Source organism: Chelon labrosus (genome assembly GCF_963514085.1).
Source record: "Chelon labrosus genome assembly, chromosome: 24".
In the NCBI taxonomy this organism is placed as follows: Eukaryota; Metazoa; Chordata; class Actinopteri; order Mugiliformes; family Mugilidae; genus Chelon; species Chelon labrosus.
Window position 1 is genome coordinate 1,348,789 of NC_140357.1, and position 23,394 is coordinate 1,372,182.

Sequence of the window (23,394 nt, forward strand, 5' to 3'; positions counted from 1 at the left end):
TTTAAACTTGTCTACGAGCTCAGCTCTGCTCTTTCTGCAACCCATGGTCTGCACAGTGGAAGCTCTGGCTAGTAAAGCCATTCAGCTATCTGTTGCTAACAGCCTCACTATGTCTTAGTGAGCTCACTTAAGCCCTGCTTGGTTAAGTAAGACCGAAGATGCACTTGGTGTGACGTGATACTTACTAATTACATTCCTCTGGGAACAAAGTTTTTCCATTAAATACAGCTAGTTTACATTTGCACATCCCAGACAAAAAAAAAAAATGCTCACCAGCATCTCTTAATTCTGCTGTTGTGCTTCACCTAAACATGTCAAGTCTAAGCTTGTGGAGTGGGAAAAAAAAAAACCCAATAGGGTTTGGCCACTGTTGAAAAGATCCCAATGAGTCATGCGTTGATGTGACCGACATCCGCATTTTCTATCGCTGATGTATCTCTCTCTCTCTCTACTTCTTCATCGCCTCTCGCATAAATACAGAGAGCGGTGTTAATCGGCCATTTACTGGAGTTTTATAACCAATCAGACGACGCTGTGGGTGGGAGCTGGAAGCCAGACTTCATAGTTTGTCACACTGGAATAAGGATTTGGGGGATATGATTGTGCAAACATGCAAACTCAGACGTATTTGTACAGCGCATTTCTTACATGATTCATAGTGCTTTATGTGTTGCATACTTAATAAATAAGAACATAACACATCAGAATGCAAAATAACACATCAGATCCATATAAAATAAAATGAAAAAAGGCAGATTTACTCTTCTGGTGTTCAAAACTTTGCTGAAATTAAGCATTTTATTCACCACAGAACTGAAGAAAGGCTGTTGCAAGTGCTGTTCAGATGTCAGTTTGCAATTAACGAAGACTGGTTCAATTTATTCGTCAAAGAATCACCAAAATCCTGCAGAACAACCTCTGAAAAAACAGCCACTCAGAAGCTGAGCTCATTATTCATCATATGTTTTTATATATCGGGATTTGTATACATACGTATCAAACTGATCGTGCTAGATTATCTCCTGTAATACTTTTTGTTGAAGGTATGCATAGCAGTGTTATCCATACAAGGTTAATGCTACAGCGTCCCGCTAGCGTCTTATTCGCTCCGCCATGGTCTCTTAACGAATCGAAAATATTTTTACACGTTTCAAGCAACGTTGTGCTTGCGTTGTTTGTCCTACTGCTCCCGAAAGCGCCTCCCCACTAATCCTCCACACATGTGACAGAGAAAACGACACAAACAACATACGAGACTTGCGCGGCATGCGAAGCTATTTATGTTGTTCAGTAATAAAAATTTTCGCTGCCGCCATTTTTTAAAATACAGTGTTTATGCTCATTTAGACTATAGAAATTTACAATTATTTTAAAGAGAGATGGTCAAAACCTGTTGGAAGCAACTCCAGACGTAACATGAACTAGCTTAACTTTACAAGCGCTAGCTAGCAAAGTTAGATTTGAAGTCAACCGTTTATTATAGAGTCGTTTTATTCGCTGATACTTTATTTAATCTTACACACATTTGTCCATGGAATGCTACGTCTCAACAACATTATGTTTAGTATTCCTCCTATATGAACTGATGAATTGCAGAGGCTGCTGCTATTTGTCGCTAAATCCAATATCTGCGTTATTACGCTAATTTAAAGACGCACTGATACAAAATGCAAAAAAAATAAATGACATGGTCTCATAAAATTTTGGGGGAAATGACATTATGGCAACACACTATAATCCAAATAAAGATTTCTTTTTTTTTTTTTTTTTAACGGGTAACACCAAAAAGAAATACCAAAATCCCTTAATAAATAGTGGACGAGCTCCAGCTTTTGATTTTATCGGTTTCAGTTGTCAAATGCTGTTTGTATTTGTTATTCTGCATTGACGTTGCTTACAGTTTGTTTGACGAATGGACTTTGTGACGTTCGACTAAGTGATTAGCGTTGAATATTGGCTAAACCCAATGGGCCTAATAAATCTGAGCCTCCTAACCGTGCTTGACAGTCTTGAATATATGCTTTCGCATTAACGCTAATGACAGTTGAGTACGTCCCAGCTCGCCAACACAATCAATGCATAAACGATGTTGAGTAGCGGTTACTTGTCACGGTCTGGCTCCCGGTGTGCCGTGAATTTCTGACAAGGGTTAATCCTCTCCAATATCTCCCGCCCTCAGGTACGGGGACCTTTGGCCGAGTGTTCCTGGTCAAGGACAAGAAGAGCAGGGCCTTCTTCGCCCTGAAGCAGATGAAGATCCCTGATGTGATCCGGCTCAAGCAGGAGCAGCACGTCCACAACGAGAAAGAGGTGCTGACGGAGGTCAACCACCCCTTCCTCATAAGACTGTAAGTCCCCAGCCTCACCCTCGGACACACATGGGTAATAGTCCACTGCCTGGACATTTTTAATGAAGAGGGTCAGTGTCTGCATTGATTCCTGACACTTCTACTGCATATATTTGAATAATTCTGATGATTTTATCTCCAGGTTTCATAAGCTATTGATTAAATCAACATAATATCCAGAAGCATCATCAATACCACACAGAGAGTGGCACCAATTACTCAGGGTTTCAAGGTATTTATTGTTTTAAAACCTGGTACACGAAAGGAGTACTGATGTCTGACAGAAAATGAAAGGATGAATGATAAATCTCTTGAATAAAATTGATGGATAAACTAGCTAGGGCTGCAGCAAACGATTATTTTTTTAATCGATTAATTTGTCGATAATTCTGTCGATTAGTCGATTAATCTATCGATTATTTTTTGATTAGTTGATTAATCTCCTCGATTATTTTTTCGATTAGTTGATTAATCTATCGATTATTTTTTCGATTAGTTGATTAATCTATCGATTATTTTTTCGATTTGTTGATTAATCTATCGCTATTTCTTTCGATTAGTTGATTAATCTATCAATTATTTTTTCAATTAGTCGATTAATGATTAATCTATCGATTATTTTTTGATTAGTTGATTAATCTATCAGTTATTTTTTCAATTAGTTGATTAATCTATCAGTTATTTTTAAATGATTGTTCTGAGTGATTTCTGATTAGTTGATTTTTTTTTTTTTCTTCAACCAAAACATAAAAACGACTAATGGTGGTTTTAGGGCCATTATATGACACTACATCTATGTCTCTCAGGCTAAAATGGGCTCCAAGATACAGTCAGTAAGCGCCGACTTTGGTTCTGACGCTTACACAACTACCTCTAAAACCACAAAGCATGGTATTACTCCGACAACTTTTAGATGTGTTTTTTCTTTTAATGTTACCATGCGAGCATTGTGTTATAGAACACACTGATTCAAAAAAAAAAAAAAAAGCATCAAAATCAGCTTATACAACGGAGATACATTGAACTATAGTTGCATTAAAATGTTATTTACCTAAGTGGAAAGCAGTATTCCTGAGAGGATTTCCTCTTATTGTCTGTTATGGAAAGAACAGTTTCTAAAGACTTGTCCTGTTTATGTGTATAGAACGGCACACGTGAGACCTCGGCACGGTAAGGAAGTCATACGCGGTGTAATGAGTGTTCTGGGTTAGGGTTCAGTAGAGATATTAAGTGAAACAACCTTGAAGGAACTGTGTGCAGCTTTAGTTGTGTCGGGGCTTTTGCGAAATACAAAAATCTTTTATTTGGAGTTGTTTTTTTTATCGCTGTGTCACCATTCCTTCTTTGATCTGACAGGCGATGGCAGCTTCAAAGCCTCAAATTCAGAATTCGAGTCGAGTTTTTTTTTTTTTTTTTTTATATATATATATATATATATATCGCATCGAGCACGTTGCCTCCCAAGTCTTCAGTGTTATTTTGTCAGATGTTCGGGTTATTTTCTGGTTCTCCCTGTTTTCCAAATATTGAATATAAGGATCTCTTGTGATGTATGATTGATTGATGCCATTCCCTTGCTTGTGGAGTGTGGAGCAGTGCAAAGGCTGTGGCAGAAGAAATGAAAAATGATGAAATGTGAACACACGCCAATCAGGCATAACATTATGAACACCTTCCTAATATAATGCAGGTCTTCTTTGTGCCTCCAAAACAGTTCTGAATCAGAGGGTGGACATAAGCCTTCTAAGGGGGGTGTCCTGTCGCAACAGAATGTCATTAGTGGGGGGCCTTTGGGTCCTATGGGTTGAGGGTAGGGGCCTCCGTGGATCAGGCTTGTTCCAGGCTTTGGGTGGAGCCAAAGCGGCAGTGTAGGCGAGATTCAGCAATCATCTTTGTAGTCAACAGCCAGTACTTATGGAAGGCACTGGAGCCTCTTTCATCATCATCAGTGACAGCGCTCTCTTGTTTTTATTCACCTGAAGTGCCCTTCTAGCTGAAATAGTTGTCGCATGCTCCTCCAAATGACACTGGAGTATTAAAGAGTCTGAGACTGATCCAGCTTCTCATTTTACGTGATTTCCTCAACTTGCCAGACAGCACTTTGAAGCTGTTTTGTCTTCCGGTGGACGCTTGAGAACGTGGACTAAAAAAAAGGTATTAAGTTGGCCCTATGTGTCCCTTTTGTTATCCTACAGGTTCTGGACTCACCACGATGAACGTTTCCTCTACATGCTCATGGACTACGTGCCGGGCGGCGAGCTGTTCAGCTACCTACGCAGCCGGGGGCGCTTCAGCAACTCCACGGGCCTCTTCTATACCTCTGAGATTGTATGCGCCATCGAATACCTCCACTCCAAAGAAATTGTGTACCGAGACCTGAAGCCTGAGAACATCCTGCTGGACAGCGAAGGGCACATCCGACTGACAGACTTCGGCTTTGCTAAGAAACTCTCTGACAGGTAACAGAAAGGATTAAGAGTGCATGTCTGATTTAATTAAATGTTTGTTTAAGTAAAGCTAAATTTAAGTAGTAAAGAATTTGCTTAACTTATTCTTTAAACGGGACTTATAGTTACCAGGTTTGCCACAGTTGGGTAAGTACCTCTTTGAGATAATCTGTTTTTTTGTTGGACAAAAAAGTAATCACTAACTATTTTGGTAATGGATAGGCGTGAAAATAGACATTTTCCGGTTCCAGCCTCTCAAATACTTCTACATTTTATGTTATTGTATCAGGACGTATTTGTACCAAGGAGAAACTTATCTAAAGAGATCATCTTATGCGGTAGGTCATGTTGTAGCGAAGACTACCGGAACCAAAATCAAGTCTTGCTTCAGAAATTGGGGTTGGTCATCTAACACCGTAAACTCCATAACCTCTGTAATATTTTTCACCTTCAAGCTGCCTCGAGGAAGCTTTTCTGTTCTTTCAAACACAGCATTGAGTCTTGGTTATTAGGATTCTGTTGGTAGTATTGAATAACGATCACGTACTACCACCTCGGCTTAATAAAGTAAAGTTCTTCCACACAGCAGTCATATTTAGTCACGTGATTTTGGCTCCTCATCTTCTTCTTTGTTTTTTTTTTTGACGGCTTGGCTCCGATACTGATAGGGACATTCCTGCTAATGTCATTTTTCATTCATGTAGAGGTGTGTTAACATGGTCTCTTCTCTCAAAAATTCGCTACGATGGTCCAGATATCTATGCTGCCGTCTTGTCGTCCTGAGACTAGAAAGCCCTGGGTTTTTCTTGAGATGCTTTGTGCATAACAGTTGTGCAGCTGTGGTAGACCATTTAATTTTTTAAAAAGTGTCCATACCAGGGGTCGCGTTAACCGAATATTTTCCGTCATTGACCGTTTTTTTTAAATATGACGGAAAAATCTGAAGGCCATCCGTCATTTTGACAGATTGCAATTCACACTCCTGACCACTTGGTGGCGAGTGTAAGAGTCTAAGAGCTGTTTACGCTAGCAGTCCCGTTCCGAGTACGGACAAGACGTGTCGGCAGCCGAAACTTTTTTTTGTTGCTACCATTTAAAGTCAATACTGTTCTGAAAAAAGTACTTAAAATTAATGAAACTTTAATGAAAATTAAATGCTGTTGAATATGTATTTATTATCATTTTAAAAAATTAAAGTGACGGGTAAAAGTAGATAATGACGGGATTTTTATGACCTTGTCAGTCAAAATGACCGACAACGAAAAAGTCTAGCGCAACCTCTGGTCCGTACATTTGACAATCCATTAGGGTTTTTTTGAATTAAGTCTTATTGTCCGGACTTTTTTTTGTCATTGTGGATCTCAGCACTGTTGCAATTGTTATGACTGTTGTGTGGATGGGGGAAAAGATATATTTTCCTTTCTAACATTGAATATGTCCACAGTGATAGGGTTTGGGGTAACCGTAACGGCCACATATAGCATTATGAAAATACGTAGCTGACGCTAGCTTAAGATCTTGACATAGCTTTGATATAACACTAGTCATGTCGAGTTTTGGACAAGATATAGATAGATAGATAGATAGATACTTTATTAATCCCGAGGGAAATTCAAGCATCCAGTAGCAGTTACAAACATTGAACATAAAATACAAAAGCTATATGTGGAGAAACAGATAATGATGTTGATCTGAAACATATTTAGGTTGTCAGAGTGCCGCTGACACACAAATCCATTTCCTCCCAGTCTGACTCAGCAGATTGGATGAAGTCTTTATTTTACCGCGGCATTTTCCTCCTCTTCCGCCGCATGTTTGTTGCATTTGTCAAAATTGTAAAAGCTACAGGAAACGGCAACCTTTGAGCTATCGAAATGGCAAAAAAAAGAGATTTGGATTGATCGAGAAGGCGAGGCCTGATTGTTTCTTTCAGCGGATACTTAGAAATAATGCGTTTACAGAATTCGCAGTGTAACTGGGAAGGGTCTCGCGCGGCACGACCAATCCATTCCACTTCACACAAGCTCCTGCGATACCGGTTTAATACATTTCTGCAAGAGCCGCGTAATTATCTGTGGCTGTAACGAGTCTGGCGAGCTCCTAACTTGCCAAAGCGCAGGCGGGCTTCACCTCTGTGGCAGTAATCATGAAATATATGGTGCAGTCAACATGCTGTGTGACTTTTACTGTTATTTGTGGGGTTTTTTATTATCAGGGAATTAATTATTTTTAATTATGTGTCTCCTGTTGTATTCTGTTATGCTCTTGATGCTTGCTCACTTGCTCCAGGGGTCATTGGTGGAGAAGCGCCGGTGTATTTTTAGAGCATTTGGCTTTTTTGGTGCCTACAGTCAGTTTTCCTTCTTACATTGCCAGTCCTGAATGCAGAGCCCCAGGCTTTTGGAAGACTTCAAGTTCAGTAACTTCCAAATCTGGGGTGGACATGCTGAAACCCATACAGGAAATTAGGTGTTCCCAACCCTATTCTGAACAGCAGTGACTCCGTATGATTGACAGTTGTGGAGAGCTCGTGGTGTTTGATGCTTGTTTGATTGTCAGTATATAGTGAATGACAACATAGCTGTCATTCTGTTTTCTATATCTGAGTACATTCCCTGCTTTTCAGGAGGCTGTGGTTTGAAGGCTATATTTAACCTGTGTCTAGATTGTGAAAAAAAATTCTGATTAAATTAGGAAGAAACTCACCTAAGACTTGCCGTGGGCAGGAGGTCATCTTGTCACAGAATTTATTCCCAGGCCACTGCTACACTTTATATATATATTTTTTAACTGTTCATTGGGAGACTGTGCATTTCTCCCTTCTTTAAAGACTTAAGAAGCAGCAAGATTGATAAAATTATGTTATATGTCTTCACTATAAACACATTATGCCAACATGCAAAGTGGCAATTACATAGACTGTATATAAATATGGACAATGCATCCCCACTTCCTCGCACTGGTCAAACTGAAGCTAGTTTCCAAGGGATACAGGCGGTTACATCTTGTAAGTAATGGTGGATTATACACTGTGGTTATTGATATATTTATGTTTTCCAACTCTCAAGGCCCTGTGGGACCGCCTCGTGGAGCAGTTGGCATGGCAACTTGTAGTCATCGTGACGTCACATCCTGTTTTTATAGTGTCAAATAACTGAAATTAAACTTAATCTATCTTAAATGGACACTTAAGTATGCATCAGTATTATATTAACTACCTAAAATGTATTTGATGTGAACTTTAGTGTTTTGGTTTGGTCTAAGTTCCATCCACTAATATGAAGGGGGTGGAGCTTATGATCTATACTGCAACCAGCCACCAGGGGGAGCGCTACTTGCTTTGGCTTCACTTTTGAGAAGCTGTTCCGTCTTTATATACAGGCTATGGGCAATTATCACATCATATCGCATAAAGTGGCACAGCTCGCCATGCTTAATTTAGTTTAGCTAACCAGACAGACACATAACTTGACACATACTGATCTTTGTTTCTTGTCTTTATTTGTTCTGAGCAGTCGTTTTCAGGTAAGCTACCTGCTAACCTTTCATCCACACTTTTCTATCAATGGGTTTCTGTGCCCTGAGCACTAGGGGTCACAGTTTCTATACAAAGCCAGTGAACTGTCAAAAGAAAAAACATCGCCGTAACCACCCTCCTTTCACTTCAGAGCAGTTTGGACAGTGAAAATGTCAGCGTTGCCTTTTGATGCACCGTTCGTCCGATCCTTTCGAGTCTGTAAAACACAACGGGAGAGCGAAGCGAAACTGTTATCACCTTTGTCCTTCAAGTACTTACATGGTTCAGGTTACAGGAAACAGGAGAAGGTGTCCTGAGTTTACGTAAGTTCCGATTTGTCACTATATAAATATATATTAACATAAGCCGTCAAATCTAAATCCATTATTCACAGAGAGACGGATGAATCAGATTATGCACCTGCCTAATATTGTGTAGGTAATATTTTAAATCCAATGTATGTCTCCACGCTTCAGGTCCTTACTTTGCTTCAAATTAAGACCTACTTGGATTCTCTTATGTCTCAACCACCGTTCCTGCATGGAGAGACGCAGTTGTAATGATTTAAATTCGGATGAAAGCTCTGTGAAGTGTTTACTTGGTTTGGCCAATTACCTCATGACATGATTCTCTTTTTCAATAGCTGCTGAAAGTATTTAATTAGCAAGGACAATTTCTGTGAGTGCTTTGAGTACGGTGTCCTTGAAAAGCTCATATTTTCCTCTGGGACTTTCTGGGGGGAATTACTCCAGAAGGCTTGTGGCGGTGCCATGGAAGCTTCCAGGTGACCTCGGCAGAATTGAAAAGATGCAGAAAATGGCGTTGTGCCGTCTCAACGCCGCCGCGTCTCACCCACAGCTGCACCGACCCCGGCTGACATGTAAACATAATGGAGTAAGATTACATTTTCTCTCAGACAGGAGAGCAAAACAGACGGGGAGTAGATACCTCTCTGATGTGCGAGGAGTGACCCACTTATATAAATGGAGGGCGGCAGAATTGCCTGGGATAGGAAGACAACTGCCTCATTGCCACGAGCTTTCTTTCTGTCCACGCTCAGGACGTGATGGAGCGCCGTGGCAGCCTCAGATTCTCCCGGTGCGCCCACAGTGTCCCCTGCTGGCAGGCAGCGCTCATCAGCACCCATTCAAACACAAGGTCCCGTATGATGACACACAGCCCTGTGAAGAGCAACGACACGTGTCTCATTCCCACCGCGGCGGGCCCGCCTCCACCCGTCCCGCACCCCACGTTTTATTCCCATCAGCAGCCGCCCCCCCTTCCTCATCCTCCGCCGGGGCCGACATCATTTCCATACAAATTACCGTCTCCATGGCAACTGGCCGAAAGAGGTCATTACCCAGGTGATATCAGTGACAGACGATGAAAGGCTGGCGCTCGGCCAAGTGCTCTTCATCAGAGGACAAGTGGCTTTCACAGAGAATGCTGTGTGTTTGTTACACATGCTCAGAGTGTCAATCAACCGCTCCGTGAGGCACAAGAACACGGGGCTCCGAGCAAATAATCTGCCTCAGACTTCCCGTTGTCGTTCATCCCTCACGACATGTATCAGGACATGTATGTGGACCCTCGCCCCCGTTGCGCCGTCTTCCTTGACGGCCGCGTATCTGTTACTCCCGTTTCCACTCTGAGGGTCCCGTGTCCTCGTAGTACTACAGAACATGACGCAGCCGGGTCAGATGGCACGGACAGATCACTTTACCTATGGGTGTTGCTTTCGCCATGCAACTGGATTCTCCTCCCTTTGTACGCAGTATCGAAAAACAATCAATCAAACAGTCAAACAATACCCATCAATAACTCCCAATGTGCTGGAGGCTCATATTTTATATAGGCAGAACTAGAGTCCTAAGTATTATGAATTAAAGTGGGCCACAGTGGTGCAGGGTTTAGGGATTGCCAGAAAATAAATTAACTTAAACTGGTCATTTAATTGGGAATTTTGTTTTAAATTTTTTTTTGAAAATTTTGCATGTCAGTATCGGTTCTTTGTATAATCCATGTATTTAGCCCTTATTGATCACATATCAGCCTGCCTTCTGGCTATACGTCTGACTTTTTAACCCCATGCACACTAGACTGAGGTCTTCTGCATTATTATTGTTATTCCAAGGCTACTTAATTGTCAAACAACGTGCCCTAGGAAAGAGGTATTCAGCAAAATTTTTAGGTCCAGTTAGGAAACTTTTTGAGAATATTTATTGTCATCTACCATGGAACTGAACATATATATATATATATATATATATATATATGTGACTGCAGATGTGTATAATGTTCTCCATTTAACTAAACTAAACTGAACTAAATAATGTTCAAATAAAGTGCTTGAATTTACCACTTTTTGACTCAACAGTTGTACCCGATTTTACAGACATCACGTCTCAACACATCTTAACAATTAAACACTGTTCTTTTTCTCAACTTTCTCTGACTCAATTGTCTGCATCTCTCCCTTTGTTTTCTCTACATGTATCGTTGTCTTTCTTTTGATTTCGACTGTCATTTTATGTGCAACTTGCCTCTAACTCTCTCATCTGTCTGTAGAGTCGCAACGTTTACGGCTTACAATGCGCAAAACCTGTCGGGTTTTAAATCGTGACCTTCTGTTTGGTACGCCTTTTAGTGACCGGTGCCCTCGGAGATCAGGCAAACTAGCTATTAATCTTTCGTGGACTCCATCCTAAAACACGTTATTTCTTTTATTTCTTCTACGATTTGCCCACATTTATTTGTCTTCAAGCGACCAAATTCAGTACTTGAATTGATAAGATTTAGCTTGAAGTAGCGCACAAACAAGCAACCTTTCAAATGTAAATCTAATGGATAAATCATTGAATTAAATAAGACTAGGCATTCTTGAATAACTACTGGATCAATGACAAATCTGAATATATTTGCAGATTCCTATTGATCAATACAGAACAAAAGGTACGGTACATCAAGCAAAAAGTTTGGGAACCCCTGGACTAATGTATTTATTCACAAATCATCAACCCATTTTCAATAAGTACTATGCGAATCCTGTTGTAAACTGCTCAGATGGCTCCCACCAAATAAATGGCAGTAATAGAAACAATTAATTAAAGGTTAGACCCCTCTTGACATCTTCTGCCTCCTCTGTCCAATTAGGACCTGGACGTTGTGCGGCACTCCCGAGTACCTTGCTCCTGAAGTCATCCAAAGCAAAGGTCACGGCCGAGCGGTGGACTGGTGGGCTCTGGGCATCCTCGTCTTTGAAATGCTGGCTGGGTAAGTGGCGCAGTGTACAACACAACACCTTTTTCCGTCCTCTATAACCCCCTGGAGGTACTCTCCTCCACCAGAGGGTAAAGCATCACTGAGCAAACACTGTCCCTTTGTTAAAAGAGTTCATCTAAGATAAAGTTTTTATGTGGGGAAAGCCTTGAACCCACTGTCTGGTAGATCAGAGAAATAATTAGGAAAGAATTTTTTAATGTTACAAAAAAAAAAAAATCTCTTTGTGAAGCCTTGCGATTACTCATGGAACCTTCGTCCACGTGACTGGAATGAACTTGACGATAATCTCCCAAAACAATCGGGGGTGGACACAAAAACACCTGCACAATTGTGATGCAATCCAACACAACATTCCTGCAATACAAAGCGAGAGAATTGGAAGAGCCTCCATTCTCAGAGCAGGAGGAATTATCCAATTAATCTTCTGTTATTGTTTCAGTGTGGGGGAAAAATCTATTCATTGTGCGTTCGTCGGGCGCCGCAAAGCTGCGACAAATTAATCTGCGAATGGGAATCATCGCAGCAGACCAAAGAACAATGACGTTGATCCCCTTTGGATGCCACTTCGGTTCATTCTAATGCTCTCGGCCAACCACAATGAATAATAATGTCGTTGGCATTCTGGAAGAACAGGCCTGACGGTTGAGATTATTGACTTTAAAATTGATTGAGATTTAGTTTCTGGGACACACCAGGTGACATTCATTAATCCAGGAGTTAATTAATTGCACCCATGTAATAGCATTGCCCTGCCTATATATTGTCTGATATTCTGTCACCATTTAATAGCTTTATTTTTTTAGTATTCAAGCTAAAAGCAAAGCTTTCAATTAATTTTACCCCCGAGGCTGTGTTTCCAGTAACGATCAAACATTTTAAGCGCCAACTATTAAGAATGACCCTTTCAAAATAGTGCCACATTTTTATTTTTTGTGTTTTTTTTAATGCATCAGTGAAGTTTATACAAAGTGCAGTGAAGGGAAGAAAAACTAAAACCAATATTTAGCACTCTTGCACAGTTTTTCAAGACGTTTGGCAAGTCTCTCGGAGAGCTTGCCACAGTTATTCTGCAGATTTAGACTGTCTCTGGGTTTACTGTTTCTTTATTTCAACCCAGAATGAACAGTATATAGTCTTGTATTTATAGAGCACCTATCTACCAATTGATACTCAAAGCACTTTGTCATATGACACACGACCCAGACCTAGAATTCCTTCATAGTAAGTGTCTAAACCAAATTTTAAACTAAAGATCTATTTAGAACAGGAACAGCGTCTTACACCATTGGTTTTTAGAGAAAAAAACATCTGCTATTACACATTATCATGTCCTGTTTTACATAAAAATTATTTAAATAGATTTGATTGAATATGGAAATGGCAAATGTAGGTGGAATATATAATATAACCATGTTTAACCATCTTGGAAAAACAGATCAAGAGCCTGTTGCACACTAAATCTTGCTGCTATGATGTCAGTCGCTGAAATGGCAGCTCAAATTTGACCCGAAAATGTCTCAAAAATTTGTAGCACCTGTCATCAAATTTCGCGCAAATTTCGGGTGTTTTCACTGCTGTCAATTTTCAAGACAAGTCAAATTTGACCCAAACAGTAGATAATAGGTGGTTTAGGCTTTAATTTCAATTTAACACCATACGTTTGTATGACTCGTCTTCGGCGAAAGTTTCGGTCGCCGTTGTTGAAAGTGAAGCAGGAAGTGGAAGCAAATATTAGCCAGACTGATTAGCGCACAAGTATAAATGGCTCGCACCAGTGTAGGCTACGTGCGTAGATTACGTCTCGCCCTGCTGTACCTAAAATGAGCTAAAGGGTTAACACAACCGCTAACAACCCAAATAACGAAACAACATATCATAACATTAGTTTGAATCATTACAGTCTCACTGTCTCTAGTGTTGGCACACACTCTCTATTTGCTGTTATACTATGCTGCAAATTCCTTATTCCTTAGGAGCTTATTGACCAATAAAGTGACACTTTCTGTGTTTAAGATAGACGTACATCCTTTGGTTTAACCTTATCGCTATAACTCATGAATATGGAACTCCAATCCTGTTGAAAGGTCACCTGTTAGTAAGTCTGGCCTACCCACTACCCCTACCGGCTCTGTCATTTTCAGTCATTTTCTTCATACCTCACTAGGAAAAGTTACGTGGCTTTGAATTTGTAGACGGAATGTGACCTTTTTCCCAGTATTCATCAGGGCAGGCTTTGAAGTGTCCAAGCCTGGCAGGGACTGGATGCTGTGCTGCCCTCAGCACATCAGCAGACATGTCCAGGGAGGGGCACTGCCATAACCTCCCCTCCTCCCCAACCCCAGACAAAGAGCTCTCTTCATCTAGCCGCATTGCGTGGCCGTCACAGGTCTCGATGCAAGAATGTAGCGGATACTTCTGAACGTTTAGCTGAAAAAGTTAGCAGTGTTAGATTGTCTTTCTCTTGGGTGGAGCACAAGTTGAAACAACATACCGTTGGAGGGTCAGGGCCCCCAAGGAGGAAGCCAAGAGAATAAAAAGCATGGGTCTTCCCTCCATAATCCCACCTTCAAGGCCAGATTTCTGGTCTTAATGGAAACCAATCATCCTGTGTGTGTATATGCAGTTGTACGTGTGGCTGTGTATATGAAATCTGACTCTTTATCCTGCCCTCCCCAGGCAAAGACCTGCTTCAGTTTGTAGAAAAGTCAGTTCTGCATGCCTAAGAGTTGGATTGAGCTTTACGTTCATGATAATTATCAAAATAAGTTGCCTTTAAAAGGTATGTTGACATTTAATCATAGTGACTGAATCTCTGGACTGACTGCTTAAAAATGAAACCGACCCCGTCCTCGGTTCCCAAGCCAATTGTCACCATTCACACACCGGTCCCTCTCCTGTTCTGTGGCGCAATCCAGAAACAAACCAAGGTTGTCCAAAGTTCAACCTTCTTTCCAGGTTATACGTGGGAGGAGAACACAGAAGACATCACCATCCAGTCTGGCATAAACCCTCGGAATAATGACTTCATGGAGGAGGATTTTCCCTGGAAGGGAGGCTCTAGATTTTTCACCAAATGGCGCAATCCTGAAACCAACCAAGGCATCAAACCATAGGAGGTTCTGCTGTCCCCTGTCATTGCGTCCAGCCTCCCTCAGAGCTCCTCTGAAAACACCTACACTGACGTGAACTATTAGGATGGTCAGGTTAGTCTGCAGCCTTTCTGCTTGCAGATCACAGAACCAGGAAACACTGAGCCGAGAGTCCAAATTTCAACTTCCTTACCGGGTGATACATCGGAGGAAAACAAAGAAGACGTCACCATCCAGTCTGACACAAACCCTCAGTATAACGGCTACATGGAAGAGGATTTCCTCTGGAAAGGGCAGCTCTACATTTTTCACCAAATGGCACAATCCTGAACCCTCCAAGGCATCAGCGTTGTAATGCAGCCCCCATAGTCATTTATCCACCAAATGGCTCCTGTGGCTCAGGTGGGGGTTTTTTCACTAATCTTAGGGTGGGTGGATCAATCTTCAGCCCCTTCACATGCTGTGAAGTGTGTGTGTTCAGCATTTCGATAAATTTCGATACATTTAAAACATCAAAAATTTTAATGAGTCTCATAAAATGCACCAAAATTTTCATTTGTAGCTTCAATTACAAAAAAATGACCATATCAGTGAGTTTAATTCTTATACAGCATCAAATATAGAATATTACTGAAGGTACTACTAACTACTGTGTGTGTGTTGGTAGGCAGACTTTGGGTTGTAGCTGACTGCTAAATACCTTGTTTCCTCTCAGTTACAGGGGCCTTCTTGGCTAACAAGGAATCTTAGACAGGCTTTAGTTAGGGCTGGATGATATATCGAGTTTTAAGATATATTGATATATTTTCATTCTAGGCATATGATGACAGTATAGTTAATATCGATATAGTTTATGTTGCACTGAAACTATTCTTAGATAGCTGCCAAGTTGCCTGGTACCTCACCTTTTATAAAATATCAACATATATATATCGAGATATAATTTTTGGTCCATATTGTACAGCCCTAAATTGCACTAAAGAGACGAAGAAGAATAAAATCTTTTACCAGCTCCTACAGGCTGCAATGGTGGGTTACCTGTTGGCTATGTGATATTGAATTATTCAGAAATATGGACTCTCAATAGCTATAAAAAAAACAAAACAAAGAATGGCTCGCAACAACGATTGTTTCAAAGAGCCATTAAATAGATTCAGTTCGTTCGCAAACGTCACAGCTCTACTTGCAGTTCTTTGATGGCGATTTGGTCTGTCGGTACCTAAAGTGACAGCAACCAACGGTAGAGTCACTCATGGCCGTTATCATCTTTTAATTTTTAGTAACTGGTTTTTATTTGAGGAAATTCAGTAATATTATCTTGTTTGGCTTGTGGCTCAGTCCGCGTCAACGGGGCGAACCACGGTAGATTTGTTTGTTTGGTACGTGGTTCAGTCTGCATCAACGGGGCGAACCATGGTAGATTTGTTTGTTCGGGTCATGATTCATAAAAGGACTAGGCTAAATTATGTAAAGATTAGTTGTTGAGGGGGTGACTCCAGGACGCTGGAATTCACCGTTAAGCCTTCTTGAGGTGTCATGGGCTTAACTTAATGAAACTTCGGTGAAGGGAGGTATCTGATGTCTTCATGTTGGTTGGTAGCGATATTTCTTTGTTTGGTTAGCTGCTGAGTGGGCCGTACAAGCCAGCAGCATTTAGTTAGCTTACATTTCACAAGGCTTGACTTTATCCTCTGCTGCAGCGTTTGTTTCAAAGAGCCATTCAGTAAGTTCAGTTCGTTCGCAAACGTCACAGCTCTACTTGCAGCTCTTTGATGACGATTTGGTCTGTCGGTATCTAAAGTGACAGCAACCAACGGTAGAGTCTCTCATGGCCATTATCATCTTTTAATTTTTAGTAAGTCCGCTCAGTCCACATCAACGGGGCGAACAACAGTAGATTTAAAAAAAAATAAAATAATCTAGCTAGCATAGCCAAACCTGAAATATATTATTTGAATGCCTTATTGAAAATAATCAGGTTTGTAAGTAACTGGAGACTAAAATACTTGAAAAATTAGAGGAACAGCGAACTAGTAGACGGTACATTTGCATTTCCCTATCCTCCCTACACTATCCAAACAATTTAGTACTACTACAGAAGGTAATTCGTCACAATCAGTGTCTTTTGTACTACCTGTCCTCAATTAGTAGGCATTGAACTGACTCCAGTCAATGAATTGACTGTGAATTGCACTTAAAAAGATGTTATTGTATATGTCTTTGCCATGACATTTATGATGGCAAAAGGTCAAATGGGTTTGTTGCGTATTGGAGATCGCCGTGTGGTATTTTGGTTCGTAGATAAGGTTTGCCCTCAGGGTGTCAGATGAGCGTTTTCATATCACATTCTCAAATGCCTTCAGATATCTAGATAACGGCAAAGTCGGAGGTAATATATCTCCATTCCGCCTCTTTGCTGTGCGTGTAGATCCTATTTTCTGTTACCATGTCTGCTGCTAAGCCATCAGTTAAAGTCGCAAAATGTTAATGTCTTGTCATCCTCCCCACATCTTGCTGTACTGACCCAGATTCTTCAGCTATGACAGCATCGGTTTTGGGAAAAACACGCTCGCACACACAAGCCGGAGTCTGCGGTGCACAGCCAGCTCCCAGATGCGCCCATCCCGCCGTCTCCAGACCGGAGCTTTTCACTGGGAAACGCAAGCGGCGTGTGACAAACCGGTGCAATTACGTGCCTGTCTGCTCCATGCGTAATGCGTTTAGAAGCTGGTCCCATTATGTAATTTGTGGGTAATGACTTGTCCAGGCCGGAGCCCGAGAGGAGAACAGGAGAGCTGGGAAAGTATTCGGTGGCGTGTAGCAGCAGCAGAAGGCCTGTGGGTGGTGGGAACGCACACAGAATCATCATAATCTGTGCAGAACAAAACGTTATCGTAACCATCGCCCTCCTCCCGTTCTAAATGGTGACCTTTCCACACGTTCGCTCTTTTGTGTTTCAGATAAGTGTGTGTGAGCTCTTACCTGTGTTACCTGTTCCTTGCATCATGCTGTTTTTTTCTCAGTGCACAAATTGTTATAGTGTGTTCAGCCTCAGAAGGAGCAGGCTGGAGGTGACGGTTCGTTTTTTTTTTCTTTTTTCTGCAGGTATCCGCCGTTCTTTGATGACAATCCATTCGGAATATACCAGAAGATCCTGGCAGGAAAACTGGAATTTCCACGTCATCTGGATTTCTATGTCAAGTAAGCACATACATAATCTGTCTGTGTGCATCTTCAGAATACTTAGACATTTGCTTGGTCCTTGAATGTATCAGGAATTCTTTGTAGTCACAATAGAAATGACTAAGTAAAGTCTAAGGGCTTGCATTAAGTTATAATCTGAGCTTTGTGCAGGTCTAACCAACGTCTGGTCGGAGATCAATAAATAATAAGTTAACGTCTGTGCCATGATGTACTCAAATAAAGCAGCGCTGTTCTCAATTCTGGAGCCGCGGAAGAGATCCATTCAAGACAAAACTGTTAAAATATTCTGCTGCGCCCCAGATGATTTTTATTTGCATACAGAGGGCAAAACTGAGATTGGATCTTTAATTGGATCTTTGGATGTTTAATGCCAGGTCTGAACACACGTACCTAAAGCTGGTCACTTACGATTGGACGGCCCAGATCGGATCTTAAAGGGGAGCTGCTGTTTTTTTACAACCTGGACCTTATTTCTGGCATAAAATATGATAGTTTACTCACCCATATACAGTGGGGAAAATAGGTATTTGATACACCGCCGATTTTGCAAGTTTTCCCACTTATAAAGAATGGAGAGGTCTGTGAGTTTCATCATAGGTACACTTCAAATGTGAGAGACAGAATCTAAAAGAAAAGTCCAAAAAATCACATTGTATGATTTTTAAGTAAGCTCTCACAGACCTGTTAGTTTGTCTTTGAGAAGCCCTCCTATCCTCCACTCGTTACCTGTATTAATTGCACCTGTTTGAACTCGTTATCTGTATAAAAGACACCTGTCCACACTCACAATCAATCACACTCCAACCCCTCCGCCATGGACAAGACCAAAGAGCTGTCTGAGGACACCAGAGACAAAATTCTAGACCTGACAAGGCTGTGATAGGCTACAGGACAATAGGCAAGCAGCTTGGTGAGAAGTGTTGGCGCAATTATTAGAAAATGGAAGAGACTCAAGATGACTGTCAGTCTCCCTCAGACTGGGGCTCTCGCCTCATGGAGTGTCAGTGATCATGAGAAAGGTGAGGGATCAGCCCAGAACCACAAAGGAGGACCTGGTCTATGACCTGAAGAGATCTGGGACCACAGTCTCAATGTTACCATGGTAACACACCATGGTTTAAAATCCTGCAACACACACAAGGTCCCCCTGCTCAAGCCAGCACATGTCCAGGCCCGTCTGGAGTTTGCCAGTGACCATCTGGATGATCCAGAGGAGGCATGGGAGAAGGTCATGTGGTCAGACGAGACCAAAATTTTACTTTTTGGTATAAACTCCACTCGCCGTGTTTGGAGGAAGAAGGAGAAGGATGAGTACAATCCCATGAACACCGTCCCAACTGTGAAGCATGGGGGTAGAAACATAGTGCTTTGGGGGTACTTTGCAAAGGGGACTGGACGAGTGCACCGCATTAAGGAGAGGATGGATGGGGGCCATGTATTGCAAGATTTTGGGCAACAACCTCCTTCCCCCAGTAAGAGCATTGAAGATGGGTCATGGCTCAATCTTCCAGCATGATAATGACAAAAAAAACACACAGCCATGGCAACTAAGGAGTGGCTCTGTAAGAAGCATTTCAAGGTCCTGGAGTGGCCTAGCCAGTCTCTAGACTTGAACCCAATAGAAAATCTTTTTAGGGAGCTGAAAGTCCGAGTTGCCCAGCTACAGCCTCGAAACCTGAAAGATCTGGAGGAGATCTGTATGGAGGAGTGGGCCAAAATCCCTGCTGCAGTGTGTGCAAACCTGGTCAAGAACTATAGGAAACGTTTGATCTCTGTAATTGGATCTGTACTAAATATTAAGTTCTGTTTTTCTAGTGTATCAAATACTTATTTCATGCAATATATTGCAAATTTATTATTTAAAAATTATACAGTGTGATTTTCTGGAGATTCTGTCTCTCACAGTTGAAGTGTACCTTTGATGAAAATTACAGACCTCTCCATTCTTTGTAAGGGGGGAAACTTGAGAAATCCGCGTTGTATCAAATACTTATTTTCCCCACTGTAACTTTTGTGTAATTTGTAGTCAGTCAGGAGATAATTAGATCCGCGTATATCCATATAGTGGAAGTGATTGGGGCACCGAAACGCAGCCTCTAAATAACACATTATCTACCGCGAAACTCGTTCATTTCACCAATGTTTTGTTATCGTACGCTAGTGCTATTGCCCATTGAGTCTGGAGTTACCTGTTATCATCAGCCGTGGTCTGTAGATTGACCTACAGACCCCGACCTGGATGCTGTCATCTCTGAGCGTCGCGCACACCTGCGACGGTCGGCTTGTTTACCTGGAATCGGAAAAATATTCAGCCATGTTGCAAAAAACTAGCAGTACGCACTAGTGTACGATAACAAAATATTGGTGAAATTAAAAAGTTTCGCGGCAGAGGTTGCGTTTCGGTGCCCCAGTCACTCCCATTATATGGATATATGCAGATCTAATTATCACCCGAACAACTGCAAATTACACAAAAGTTATATGGGTGAGTAAACAACCATATTTTATGCCAGATATAAGGTCCAGGTTATAAAAAACAGTAGTTCTCTTTAATGCAAAGTCTGAACAGGCCCTGTGTCCTAAGTGTCCACATATGCATCTGAAACCTCAACACAGCCCCCCACCAGCACCATCGTCACCACACCCAACCATTCAAATGACCGTATAAGTGTAACACTTCAAACAATTGGGGGCATTCTGAACAAGGGTGGCGTCTGCAAGTGCAGCGGCACACCTTTAACACAGGGTCAGTGAGCTCCCTGGAGCTAAAGAGGGGGTTTAAGGTGGGCCCGCAGTCACTAATGACACAGCTGACTGATTTGTACTGGATCCCCCACCGCTCGCACCACCCATTACGCTACCTTGAGGGTGGAGGAATGTGCAAGATTACAGGCTCGGCGCACTCTTAAGTGTGTGTGCATGTGTGTGTGTGAGTTTTCACACTCATTCACTCAGTCCTGACTGAGTGACCCCGGAGAGACCAGGCACACACTGCCTCCCTTGATAATTCAGCAAACTCACAGCGTCCCACTGTTAAACCATCAATCTTACAGCCAGCAGGCGGAGGGATTTGTAATAGTTCCACCGTTTATATCATCCTTACACAGTTACATAACATCCATCAAGCGGCGAAAGGCCTTGCAGAGGGGTTCAGGCAGCATCTATAGGTAGTTTTTTGAGAGGAAATTAGCTGTACCAGGCAGTAAACCTGTTTATTGCAGTCGAGATTTACTCGCTTTTGGAGCTAGCAAGAAGTAGCCATTCGGGGGAACTGCAGTTTTGGTTCGGCTCTGCATCTGCTTAGTTTCTCAGCCTCAGATGCAGCAGCTTGTGCTCGCGGTCCAACAGACTGTGTCCCAGAATGACCCCTAGCAGTAAAACTCTTAAAATCAGTCATAAAATCATTCGGCCGTTAAGGAACTGTTATGAACACGTGGACCTCGAACACAGGCGCTCTGCTCTCGCTCAGTCTTCTTCTGTTGACGGTATGCCGAGGGGAGTCTGGTTTTGGTTCTCTGTGGTGCCCCAAGAAGAACGTGTCAAACAGTGGTCAACAGCTATCAGAAAGAAAATGACACATTTTTAAAAACGATGATCAAGGAATTTGTCCCTTTCCAAAGATAAGCATGAATTATCAATGAATTATCAGATTATCAGAGGAACACAGCTTCCTTAGCCAACCCTCGTCACCTCTTACAGGCTCCTTTTGATATGGATATTTGTCATTTTGACTGCTGGGATGTCTTGGTGTCGGTTTTCCCCTGTGTGCAAGAGCGAAAGAACACTTTTCAGTAATGTATTTTACACCTGTAGACTCACTCGTTTCTTTTTTTTCCTCCCCCCAGAGACCTCATCAAGAAATTTTTGGTCATTGACCGAGCCAGACGGCTAGGCAACATGAAGGTGAGTTAGTTAGACTTCCTGTCTCCCCCGGACCACATGGCCGCACACCATATTTCATGCCTTCAGTAGGTAGTTTGACATCAGCGGTTCTGAGGACCAGGATAGGAAAGGTCCTGCAGTGTGACTGGAATACCAAACGGGTCCAGACATAAAGGAAGACAATTATACAGAAAGCTTTTTTGGACTTTTAAGGGTTTTCACTAAGTGTATTGTGTAATAATACCGAAGTCGGCAAAACTATGAAGGGACACGTGGAATTAATGAAACAATAGTCAACAAGCCATCCACTCTCGGACAATACTGCGCCGGCTTCAAACTCGTAAGCAGTTTGCTTAAACATTTTGGCTAATGCAAGGAAGTGGGGACGCATTGTCCATATTTATATACAGTCTATGCTTTGACACCATCATGGCAAGAACCACTCATCCAAGTAAAGAGAAACGACAGTCCGCCATAACTTTAAGACACAAAGGACCAGTAATCTGTGCAATTTCAAGGCTTTTGAATGTATCCTCAAGGTGCATTCTTGGAAACCATCAGACGCTTTGAGATTAAAGGTTTAAGGTTTACTTTTATTACACATGTGCAGGTTTTAAAACACCAACTTCCTTAGTGGTTCAATCCAGAGTGCCATTACACTGACATCTTAAACAAATGCCACGCTAATTCATGTTATGGATACAGTAATACAAGGAAAAACGTTTAGGGTCACTTGGATTTAATGTGCAAAATCCATCTGCCGGCGCTCCTGCCTCTTCAGTAAGGAATAAGGATAACTCTACATACAGCTTTTAGCCTTGGGCTTCGCTCCTGAGGGATATAAACCACCACGGCTCAGTGGGTAACTTAAAAGATACTCAGCAGAGGAAGACAAAACTCAGATACTAGCACAAATCCAGAGACACATTTTCTCTTGGTTCTCAGAACAGTGTCCCGCGGCTCCCTCTCAAACCTTGTTCCCTACTAATAAATCTATCCTTGCGTACACTCAACGTCTTCACTTGAATATCAGTAACCATTCATATTGGCTTTATACTCCCTCCGACCAAGTATTTGTCTGCAAACGTCTATAAAGTTAGGATTACGTGATCGCTTAATAGAATTGAGTAACGCCTGGCCACACAACGCGAGCTGTTTAAAGTTCAAATCTGACAGCTGGGAAAGGCTTCAGCCCCCCGCAACCTTTCACAGGACAAGCAGTTACAGAAGAAGAAGAGTTGAGCAAACAGTTTAGTAACAGTCATTTCTCTCCTTAGCCATTTTGACCTCACATTGACTCCAACAACTCCAGCCTCTGCATTATGTGCGAGGCTCTTCCCGCAAAGTTATAAACAATTCATCAAGAGTGAATAAGTCTCTCTGACACCCTCCTATGAAGTTCGCCGCCTGTTTAGGACAAGGGAATTAACAAACAAATGAAATGTGCACCATTTGCAGCCATTCTGGAGATTATAAACACAAGAAAGTGTGGATTTTTTTTTTTTCCTGATGATCTCTTGGAGGAATGACAGAACAGAAAATCGACTCTTTTACAATTTGTCGGGAGCGTGACGTTTCATCACTCATCAGTGGCAGCTGTGGAGATTAAAACGGGACGACTGCGG

General features: G+C 41.8%; 1 protein-coding gene across 1 annotated transcript in view; it reads left to right on the forward strand.

Moving 5' to 3' along the window:
- The window catches only part of prkx (protein kinase X-linked), a 41,078-nt gene that overhangs the window by 8,229 nt on the left and 9,455 nt on the right, over nucleotides 1–23,394 (forward strand). The window contains exons 2-6 of the mRNA XM_084574661.1: nucleotides 2,180–2,348; nucleotides 4,544–4,807; nucleotides 11,466–11,585; nucleotides 17,789–17,884; nucleotides 21,733–21,790. Coding sequence (XP_084430787.1) covers nucleotides 2,180–2,348; nucleotides 4,544–4,807; nucleotides 11,466–11,585; nucleotides 17,789–17,884; nucleotides 21,733–21,790 — 707 coding nt within the window. The remainder of the gene's footprint in view (nucleotides 1–2,179; nucleotides 2,349–4,543; nucleotides 4,808–11,465; nucleotides 11,586–17,788; nucleotides 17,885–21,732; nucleotides 21,791–23,394) is intronic.